Source organism: Squalius cephalus (assembly GCF_949319135.1).
Source record: "Squalius cephalus genome assembly, chromosome: 1".
NCBI classification, from domain to species: domain Eukaryota; kingdom Metazoa; phylum Chordata; class Actinopteri; order Cypriniformes; family Leuciscidae; genus Squalius; species Squalius cephalus.
Window position 1 is genome coordinate 2637212 of NC_137122.1, and position 10989 is coordinate 2648200.

At 41.8% G+C, this 10989-nt stretch overlaps 1 protein-coding gene across 1 annotated transcript; it reads left to right on the plus strand.

Moving 5' to 3' along the window:
- Positions 1 to 1950: 1950 nt before the first annotated feature.
- On the plus strand, positions 1951 to 5992 carry LOC307156540 (uncharacterized protein). Its single transcript, XM_079867949.1, has 4 exons — positions 1951 to 4568; positions 5121 to 5180; positions 5326 to 5406; positions 5518 to 5992. Exons 1-4 carry the CDS (start codon positions 4160 to 4162, stop codon positions 5571 to 5573), a joined length of 606 nt encoding a protein of 201 aa, XP_079724075.1. The 5' UTR covers positions 1951 to 4159; the 3' UTR covers positions 5574 to 5992.
- The last annotated feature ends 4997 nt before the right edge of the window (positions 5993 to 10989 follow it).

Here is a 10989-nt window from a genome sequence, read left to right on the forward strand (position 1 = left end):
ATAAGTCTCCTTTCCTGAGATGTTTGTTAGGAATATGTTAATTCCCCTTCATGAGCTGGTAATGTATCTGTAAGTCCACTGAAGCGAGTTGTAGTTGAGAAGCCGCTTCAATAACCGAGAGCTAGATATTGGGTCTTAAACACCTCACGACACCCTGAAGGACCCACTGAGAGGTCAGACTTGAAGCACTGTTCCTGAGATGCTCTTCTTGGTGGTTAACTGTAAGCAGCAGACAGATCCAGCAAGAGGAGAACTGAGGATTCGGAGGCTCCTCTTGCCAGTCTCAGAGCTTCAATAACCGAGAGCAGGGCCGTCTCAGTTTAGTGGCGCTTCTGAAGCCAGACTGGTTGTTGTCCAGGAGGATGTTCTGTGTGAGAAATGGAGATAGTTGGTCGAAAACGACTCGTTCAAGTGTTTTAGCAAAGTGGTCCAGAAGTTCAGGGAGGCGGAAGTTAAATCAGTGGTGCTTGAGAAATACATCCCAGATCTTCCAGAGCATTTGTAGTGTTGATAAATACTATAAATAGAGCACTTCCAGCCTCTCTTGTAATTGCTTTAGCATAGACTGTTGAGTTGCGATCCCGAGAGGCCCCAGGTCTGCTGGGGTAATTTCTGGGTCGATGGGCAGCTTCATAACTCTTCCAGTCATGAGTTCGAATGGACTGATACCTGTGGCTTTTGAAGGAGTTGCCCGCAGTATTGTTAGAACTGTGGGTTAGGGCATCAATCCACTGGTTTTTGTGTTGTGCAGCCTGTTTCAAGATGCTTTCTTTTATGGTGCGGTTAACGCGTTCCACCATGCCGGAGCTCTGCGGCCTGTATGAAACGTGGAATCTTTGTTTGATGTTCAGCATCTGGCATATGTTTTTCATCACCTGACCTGTGAAGTGTGTGCCCTGATTGGATTCAATTTGGATTGGTGCTCCCCAGAGTGGGAGAATTTGGTTCGCTACCACACGTGCCAGTGTGTTTGCACTGTTATTGCGAGTAGGAATCGCTTCAACCCATTTGGAAAATTTGTCAATTATCACAAGACAATAATGATACCCGCCCTTGGCACTGGGTAGTGGGCCTATAAAATCCAATTGGAGTGACTCCCAAGGTCCTTTGGGTGGCTCTGGTCTACACAGTTTTGTACGGCCAGGCTTACCTTGGTTAATGGTGGCACATACGATGCATGTGTCACACCATCTTTGAATGTCTGATGCCATTTGTGGCCACCAGAAGTTCTTTTGTATCAGCTGTTATGTTTTGGGAGCTGATACATGTGCATAATCATGGTATAACTTTATCACTGGTTTCTGGAGGGCTGGAACGATGTATTTATCGTCTCTCAAAATCATGCCTTCAGTGACCTTGACTAGTTGGTCCTGCTGCAGGTGCGGTGTCAGCTCTCAATCAGAACTCCACAGTTCTTGTTGGTACTGTCAGGCTGCCATTCATCTCCCTTTTGTGCTGCTAATTTGGCTAATTGATCTGCAATGTTGTTGTTTTTCTCGTGTTCATCTGGATTCTTGTTAATGTGCGTGCGCACTTTGATGACGGAGAGTGAGGAATCGCGTGTTTTAATCTCCTGCCAAATTGAAGTTATGATGATAAAATGTTTAATTGCCGTTCCGGCAGATGTGAGGAATTTTCTCAACTGCCACTGTGCCATAAAATCAAATCATCATATGCACCAAAAGCATATCAACTATCAGTGTATACACACAGCGGTTCGTGATGTGATCCGATTGCTTCGAGAAATGCAATAAGTTCAGCTTCTTGCGCAGATGTGCTTGCGGATAGTTTGATTAGCAATTGGTTAGTGCTTGAATCGGGAGAGTGAGGAGTCCACACCGCACATCCCGTGTGGAATTTGCCATCATGCCAGTATCGGGAACCATCAATGTACACCCGTGTCTGATTTGGAAGTTCTTGGTCATGAACTGGGCTCTGAGCTTCCTGTTTGGTTTCGCATGTGTGTGGGTGGCCCTCTACGTCTCCCAATAAATGAGGTAATATTCGGTCGTTCACTGTTGTGATGTCACGTGCCTGTATGTCTGCTAGCCATCTTGCTAACCTCTGCGACGATACACCTTTTATTCGGCCCTGCAACAGCATTTGTATTGGTAGGTTGAAAACCTACAATCGGTTCAGTTGCTGTCAACATCCAGTGAACTGCCAGCACGTGCTGAGTGCACGGGTCGAGTCCTTGTTCGACCGTGGATTTTTTTCCGGCTGTAATAGGCGATCAGACACAATTTTTCCCCATGATCTTGTGTTAAAACGCCACTTAGAGTGTTTTCGTTCGCGTCCACTTGTAAGTGGATTGCTTTTTTAGGGTTGGGCAGTCCGAGTGCGGGAGCACTGCACAAATTTTCTTTTAGACTCGTAAAGGCTTTTTCGTGTTCCTCTGACCATTCAAGGACGTCAGTGGGCTTTGATTTTCCTTTTAAGAGGGAATACAATGGCGTGACTACATTTGCAAAGTCTAGAATGAAGTCTCTTGAGTAGTTTGCTGTTCCCAGCACTTTCTGTAACACGTTCAGCGTGTGTGGTCGGAAAGTTCAGCAAAGCTTTTTCTTTGTTTAATTTGAAGTCAGCTTTACCGAGCGTTTACAGTACTTTGTCAACGAGTAGCAAATGATCATCGAATGATCCCTCAGTCACGATAAGTATATCATCAACGTAATGGATCACGTTTCCGGTCCCTGTCAGTGGATTGAGCGTGTCTTCTAATGCTCTGTGAAAAAAACACAGTGTATGTGTACAATGATTTATCAGAAAATGACTTTTGTCTCTTTGTTTGAAGAAAAACTTAAATCAGCTGGTGCTTAATAACTATTGAAGCTATTAAACACCCCTGAATTCGGTAATGACGTGTTTTTATGTAATATTTATATCACGTTTTAATTTCAACTCAATACTTTATTTCCAAGGGAACATTAGGCTTTATGTTTATTTCACCAGTGATGTCTGTGACACAAAGTAATTGTAGTCTGACTACAAGTATATTAAAATGTAATGTAATTACAAGTACTATATATTTGGAATCTGATTATTTAATCCAGATTACATGAACCAGTTCCTACCCCGGCTTTACATCCAACACTCAACACATTACATGGGGTTTTGTAGAGGAAAGTTGAGTGTCACTCAGACTCAAGACCATTCAAGACCACAGAGCAAAATCCTCAGTGTTAAAGTACACAGTTCAGAGTCTATATGAGCCCAATCTACAGAGAGGACAAAGTTACACTGGTATAGTGTCACTATATAGCAACAGATGTAAACACTCGGGTGATCAGATGAGAGGAAGTTAATAACCACAGGAGGAGCTGATGATGTTTAAAGGAGGAGCTGTAACTATATATAATGAAGAGGAAGACTGACAGAAACAGAAAATGGCTGATAAGTGTGATCTGTGTCTGCTGGGACTGATCATTCTCTCTTCACTTCTCACAGGTAAAGAAATCTGTATTTTCTCTAAAGACATTTAGTGGAATTAGTCTGGAAAGAGTTCATTTGAACATGCTCAGTTTATTCTTGCACACATTCACGTTGTGATCTCAGAGTTGTGTATTGATACACACAGATCATACTGTATTATTCCTGATACTGGACATAGTGTCACTCAAACATCTGATGATGAAGAATTATCTTCATATTAAGAGTGTGTCAGTGATTTGAACAGCTCTCTGATAAAGACTAATAGTTTATTCTGGAGAGTGTGTTGTTTGCTTTAAGTCAGGAAAAATACTATGATTTAAAACTTCTGCTTTTTATGCTGGTGTGTTTTATGTTTCATTTATTAATATATATCATAATGATCACTGAGATATACTGTGTTTCAGGAACTAGTGGAGTGGATGTGTTCATCAGTTCTGGTGAAAATGTCTCTCTGTCCTGTAATGAAGCTCTTTCTGACTGCAAATCAACTACATGGGTCTACTATAACAGCTATAGTCATCCAGCAGGAGTTGAACTGATTACTGGAGGGATAAAGAATAAAGACACAGAGAGACATGAGAGACTGATTCTGGAGTCTGACTGCTCTCTGAACATCAAGAACGTCACAGGAGAAGATTATGGATTATATTACTGCGAACAATCTGTGAATGGAGAACAACAAGGACCTGGTCAATTTAAAAAGGGCAGATTCTCCCTTTAAACTCAGATGATGATTGAAGAGTCCGTGATTTTTGTCTTGTGTTCAGTTTCAGTGTCTCCATCATCATCTTCATCATCTTTATCATCATCATCATCATCATCATCTTCATCCTCACAGACTGAGATCAGTCCAGGCCGCTCTGTGACTCTCTCCTGTCAGTTGTATTCATATATGTACTCCTGTGATGGTCGGGTCCGTTATGATCATAGGGGACTTGAGGTGTTGTGGGTGAATCAGACTGGTGTTGATCTGAAGACAGACTCCAGATATCAGATATTATTATCAGATCAACATTACTGTAACCTCACTCTGACTACAACACTCCTGAATGAAGATGACAACAGAGAGTGCAGATGTCAGCTTACTCGGGGAAATCAACTCTTGACCTCAGTCAGATACACTGTCAAGTATTCAGGTGAGAAAACACTCTTTTCTGACAGATTTGTGAAAACTTCCACAGATTGGCTCTACTCTTTCTGATGGCTTCATACGTTTTGGAGTTGTAAAATATTAGTGGTCAAAGTCATAAACTGCATAACAATCCTTATAATCCCCAATATTGGCCTCCTACATGGGTCATACATGATATATTGCATAAATCAGACGAGTGTATTAAAGCCTAGTATGACCCATGTAGGAGGTCGGCTTTAGGAATTATAAGGCTTATGTCCTTCATTCAAGCTGAAGGTTTATTTGCAGAAGCTCAACTGTGTTTCACTCTCATATAAACCAGGAATAAATTATACAGTAACACAGTAATGCAGTTATACAGTAATACAGTACAGTCTCTTCTCAACTACTGCCATTCTCCTCCTGACAGCTTGAGAGTGAAGTAAGAAGATAATAGATGACAGACTCGTGCACATATTCATCATTTCTGTGATGTGAAGCTCCAGTATTATGTGATGATGATGTTGTGTATATGTGGCATTATGTGTTGAACTGAACTAACAGACGTGATCCACAGATCCAGCTGATACAGCATCAGAAACTGGAGTCAGTGTGAATGCTCTATCATTATACAGAGGTACGACACGTTCATTTATACTGACAGCTTTATAACATTAAACTATCAGTCAGTCTGTAAATGCTTCATCAATAACTGTTGATAGTTGAATACCCTTGACTTCAGTCATGTACAGTTTCTCTTCTTCCTCTCATGTTTCCTGCAGTGATTGTGATTATTGTTGAGATCGCAGTGTTTGCTGCTCCTACTGTGATTCTTCTTCAGATCATCTGTGCAAGAAGAGCTGGTGAGTTTTGAGCCGCACACAATCTGATGATTCACACTCATCTGATCTGGAACAATCTGCAATCATGATAAAAACACATACGAGAGGTCAGTCAATGCTTTTATTTTGCAGGGAGGAAGGACTCGAAGCACCCAGAGGAAACAGAGATGCCGACAATATTAGAATAAAATACTGATGAGTTTAGAGCCAATCTGCAGCAATATTTACAATAGCAAAAACTTACAGAGGATTGTTCATTGTTTTATTTTCTTCTTCTCAGAAAACAGAGAAAAAACTCTGAGCACTTATAGTGACATAATCAAGTTTAGATTAAAAAAAGCCAGATTTATTTTCATTTATATGGATTTTATGTATATATTTGCCTACAGTGTTGAAAGTCATTCTCTTGCGCTTCATATGTAAACTGCTTTAAATATAATATTAATACAGTAATGGACAGACTCAGACTGTATAATCTCTCTCTGTTCTGTGTGATGGAGCTGATTTGAGGATTCTTGGATCTTGTCTGTTCATTCCTGTTTTTAGCATCTTTTTTCATTTTGAATGATTGCTATAATTTTCTTAATAAACCTCTGCAGTTGTGTTTAATAAGTGTCCTTTCCTGAGATGTTTGTTAGGAATATGTTAATTCTCCTTCATGAGCTGGTAATGTCTCTGTAAGTCCACTGAAGCGAGTTGTAGTTGAGAAGCCGCTTCAATAACCGAGAGCTAGATATTGGGTCTTAAACACCTCACGACACCCTGAAGGAGCCACTGAGAGGTCAGACTTGAAGCACTGTTCCTGAGATGCTCTTCTTGGTGGTTAACTGTAAGCAGCAGACAGATCCAGCAAGAGGAGAACTGAGGATTCGGAGGCTCCTCTTGCCAGTCTCAGAGCTTCAATAACCGAGAGCAGGGCCGTCTCAGTTTAGTGGCGCTTCTGAAGCCAGACTGGTTGTTGTCCAGGAGGATGTTCTGTGTGAGAAATGGAGATAGTTGGTGGAAAACGACTCGTTCAAGTGTTTTAGCAAAGTGGTCCAGAAGTTCAGGGAGGCGGAAGTTAAATCAGTGGTGCTTGAGAAATACATCCCAGATCTTCCAGAGCATTTGTAGTGTTGATAAAGGAGTCTGGATCTGATATATTTCTCAAGGCTGGAGAGAGTAAAGCAGAACGTTATTATCCATGTGTAGAAACTCCCTGAAGACAGTTACTATCTGCTTTACAGACGCTCATGTGCAAATGCAGGTTTATTTTACCAAGCTGATGCTAATAATTACTCTACAATACTTTTAAAATCTGTTTTATAATTCAGGAGTCATGGATAGTGGAAACCTTTTCAGTGACAAACCAATTTTATCAGTAATAATTGCAAGATTTTACTTCTAGAGTTTAATGGCATGCTGGAAACTGCTAAAATAAAGAAGTGAAACTAACAGTAATGCAAAGAATAGCCTATAAACTGTTCAGAGCAGATGTGTGTTGAGCCAGTATACGCACTTCTCACACGTTTCACACATCTAAAGCAACACTTCACTGTGGCATCGTGTCTCTATACAGCAACTCTAGCAGAATTTAAACACTGAGTTGATCAGAACAGAGGAAGTTAATAACCACAGGAGGAGCTGATGATGTTTAAAGGAGGAGCTGTAACTATATATAATGGCTTGGTTGAATTCTAATGTAGAATGTGGTCTGTTATTTCTTGATAATTGTTTTTAAATCAATATTTTGTGACAAATTATTGATTTATTTGGTAGGTAGCCATGTAATAAGCTCTACATTATCCCTTGCTTAATGAAGAGGAAGACTGACAGAAACAGAAGATGTCTGATAAGTGTGATCTGTGTCTGCTGGGACTGATCATTCTCTCTTCACTTCTCTCTGTCAAGGTTCTGTCAGTTGTGTCACCCGCCAACAAAAAACTGCTTATTAATCTCTGGTTTTTATGATATAATGTATTCTGGGTAATATTTGTTGTTTTAGAGAAAGTAGCCTACAGTAATATACTGTGAATTAGCAGCGCTCAAAGTCGACACTCAGAGGCTGTGTTCCAGATCACACCCTATACCCTCATCATTTCTCTCATACATGTGTCTAAAAGTTCTTGTTGAGAATGAACAGAGGTTTAGATGTTTTATTGAAAATAATAGAGTCGCTGTTATGGTGATCAGTGTTTGTGTTAGTTGGTGTCTTCACCCTTGACTCTTTAACATTAGCTTTCCTCTGGCTGCTGTGACAGTGTTGTATGACCCCATTGTGCTGGAGAGTAGAGAGAGAGAGAGAGAGAGAGTGTGTGTGTGTGTGTGTGTGTGTGTGTGTGTGTGTGTGTGTGTGTTTTAGGGGTAGGGTTAGTGTAAGGGGCAGAATGTACGGTTAGGGTTAGGATTAGTGTGTGCGTGTGTGTGTGTGTGTGTGTGTGTGTGTGTGTGTGTGTGTGTGTGTGTGTGTGATGGGTAGGTTTAGGGGTAGGGTTAGTGTGTGTGTGTGTGTGTGTGTGTGTGTGTGTGTGTGTGTGTGTGTGTGTGTGTGTGTGTGTGTGTGTGTGTGTGTGTGTGTTTTAGGGGTAGGGTTAGTGTAAGGGGCAGAATGTACGGTTAGGGTTAGGATTAGTGTGTGCGTGTGTGTGTGTGTGTGTGTGTGTGTGTGTGTGTGTGTGTGTGTGATGGGTAGGTTTAGGGGTAGGGTTAGTGTGTGTGTGTGTGTGTGTGTGTGTGTGTGTGTGTGTGTGTGTGTGTGTGTGTGTGTGTGTGTGTGTGTGTGTGCGTGTGTGTGTGTGTGATGGGTAGGTTTAGGGGTAGGGTTAGTGTGTGTGTGTGTGTGTGTGTGTGTGTGTGTGTGTGTGTGTGTGTGATGGGTAGGTTTAGGGGTAGGGTTAGTGTGTGTGCGTGTGTGTGATGGGTAGGTTTAGGTGTAGGGTTAGTGTGTGTGCGTGTGTGTGTGTGATGGGTAGGTTTAGGTGTAGAGTTAGTGTGTGTGCGTGTGTGTGTGTGATGGGTAGGTTTAGGTGTAGAGTTAGTGTAAGGGGCAGAATGTACAGTTTGAACAGTATAAAAACCATTACATCTATGGAGAGTCCCCACAAAGATAGCGAACCAGACGTGTGTGTGTGTATGTGTGTGTTTGTGTGTGTGTGTGTGTGTGTGTGTGATGTTGTGCAGCAGCTGCTTTACGTCTCTGATATTTAATACACACAACAGATGGACACACACGTGCAGCATCACTGTCTGCTATTGTTGAGCGAGCCAATGAGAAGAGTGTGTGTGTGAGTGAGAGAGAGAGAGTGAGTTTAGTGTTCATCTCAAACTCACTGGACCCTCATCTGCTGCTCAGGTAACACACGTTCCCTCTCACGGTCTGTCTCTTCATGCGCTTGTTTCCTGCGAGTTTGAACTTGCATGTGTGTGAAGCCGATTAAAGATTACCCATGATGCCCCTGGCTGCCGCTGATGAGCCCGTGTGCCCGAAGTTCCAGCCCAACATCTTCGACTCCACCCGCTGCCACGACTGCTTGCGACAGAAACACCTGCACAACACCTGCAGCGGCGGCGAGCACGCGCCCGGGCCACGCGCTTCTGACGCGCACAGCGACGAGAAGGACACCAGCGCCAAGGTGAGACACACACACACACACACACACAGAGATAGCGACACACACAGATAGTGACACACACACACACAGACTGCAGACTGATGCTCGAAGCTGTTGAACAGAAACTAGGTATGCAATTTACTGCACAATTGTGTTTGGTTTGGATTCTGTAATAATGACAGATGCAGTGTGTAATAAATTAGAGTAATTAATTCAAGTAATACAGGAGAGTGGATGACGTGCGCGCGCACATTCTCGTTATTAATGAATGAAGGCGGATCATTTTCGTCTCTTTGCGGCATCAGAGTAACACGATACATTCACAGAGAGACTTCGACAGCTGAACACTGCCGTAACTGACAGAAATATATTATTGTGTGGTTGCTATAACACTGGTAAAAAATATATGTTGGATTTACTTAAAATATATATGCACCTTTTTTGCATCACACTTTCTAAGTAATTTTTTCAAAATTGAAATAATTTCAATTAAGAAAACCTTTGTGTATACTTAAATATTTGAGTTCACACAACATTTTTTACTTAAAAATATATGTAACGTGATATAATCTACTAAGTAATGTTAAGTTAACACAACTTGCAAAAAGAATGTTGAGTGAACTCAAATATTTAAGTACATATAACAAAGTTTTTCTTGTTAATTTTAAGTAAAGTAAAATTATTCCAATTTGGGTTTACTTGATGCAAAAACGGTGCATACATATTTTAAGTAAATCCAACACATCATATTTACCAGTGTAGGGTGATCAGTGTGTTTTCCTCCTGCATGGCATGAAAATGTCCTCTTCGGCTCAGGTTCTTCCTTCAATGTACGTCTGTTGGATTTTTTCACCTGTTTTCCATTCCGGCAGGTAAAATGGTTTGTCTGATCCCTCAGTAAAGTAACATCACTGTCCTCAACAACATCACTGATTTGAGGGATCGTTCATGTCTGGAGTTTTATCAGCACCAGTGATGATGACTGATCTAACATTACCAGTGAACACGTGATCCACTCTTTGATCCATTAGAGCTGTTAAATATTGCCAGACAGTAAAGAGTTAACACGTAATCATGTTTATCATCCCAGAAGTGTTCATCCGTATTTGACGAATCCTGATATTTCAGCTGCTGATTATTCACTCATCTGAAATAATAATGAGAAGAAAAGCCACAAACCAGACAGAGTTACAGCTGTGAAACCCTAAACCCGTACAGTGTGTGTGTGTGATACTGCATGTGAAGTGCTATTTTAGTTGCTTAATATCCTCAGAAATCTCCAGTTAACAAGACCTAGATCTAGTCTTATTTTATTTGGAGCAAAACATGTATATTAGTGATAAAGAACCGCTAACATTACTAATGCTGAAACCTTGGTTTATTATAAGCTGGATTCACAGCATCATTCTCTTCTGATGCCTTAAAGTTCCTTCAGAACATTATGGGTTACACAGATGGTTTCATTGGTAATGCGCAGCTCTCTGATTGGGTGTGTTTGTTCCGTCCACCAATCAGGAGGACTCAGATGTGCTGTCAGTGGTCAGCAGCTACTGTGATGTCAGCAGAGGGGGGCGGGGCTTTGAGGAGAGCTCCCTCTGCATCTTGAGTCCCGACTGTGACCTTTATCTGTGTGACGGAGACGACGACCAAAGCTCGGACAGGTAAGCCTGCTAAAGAGCCCTTGCATGTTACTCAGTTTTGAAATGGAGTCTATGCTGTTGTTATGATATTTATCTTGTGCTATAAGAAGTTTTTTGCATTGCATACTTTGCTCCAAGAATGTGTTTTGAGGATAAAAAGGTTGAGAGTGTGTTGAGTTCTGGCCTCATTCTTTCCATATGCAACTTTAATCCCAGTCAGGGTGACGATTCCGTGTACAGCAGCTCTGCCGGTCCTGAGGAATACTCCAGCCTCCTTCATCATCCTCCATCCTACCGTAGAATGACCCGCTTGGATCCGCCGCCGCACCGGACGAGCCCCCGTTCCTGGACAGAGGTGCCTCAGAGTCGCCGCG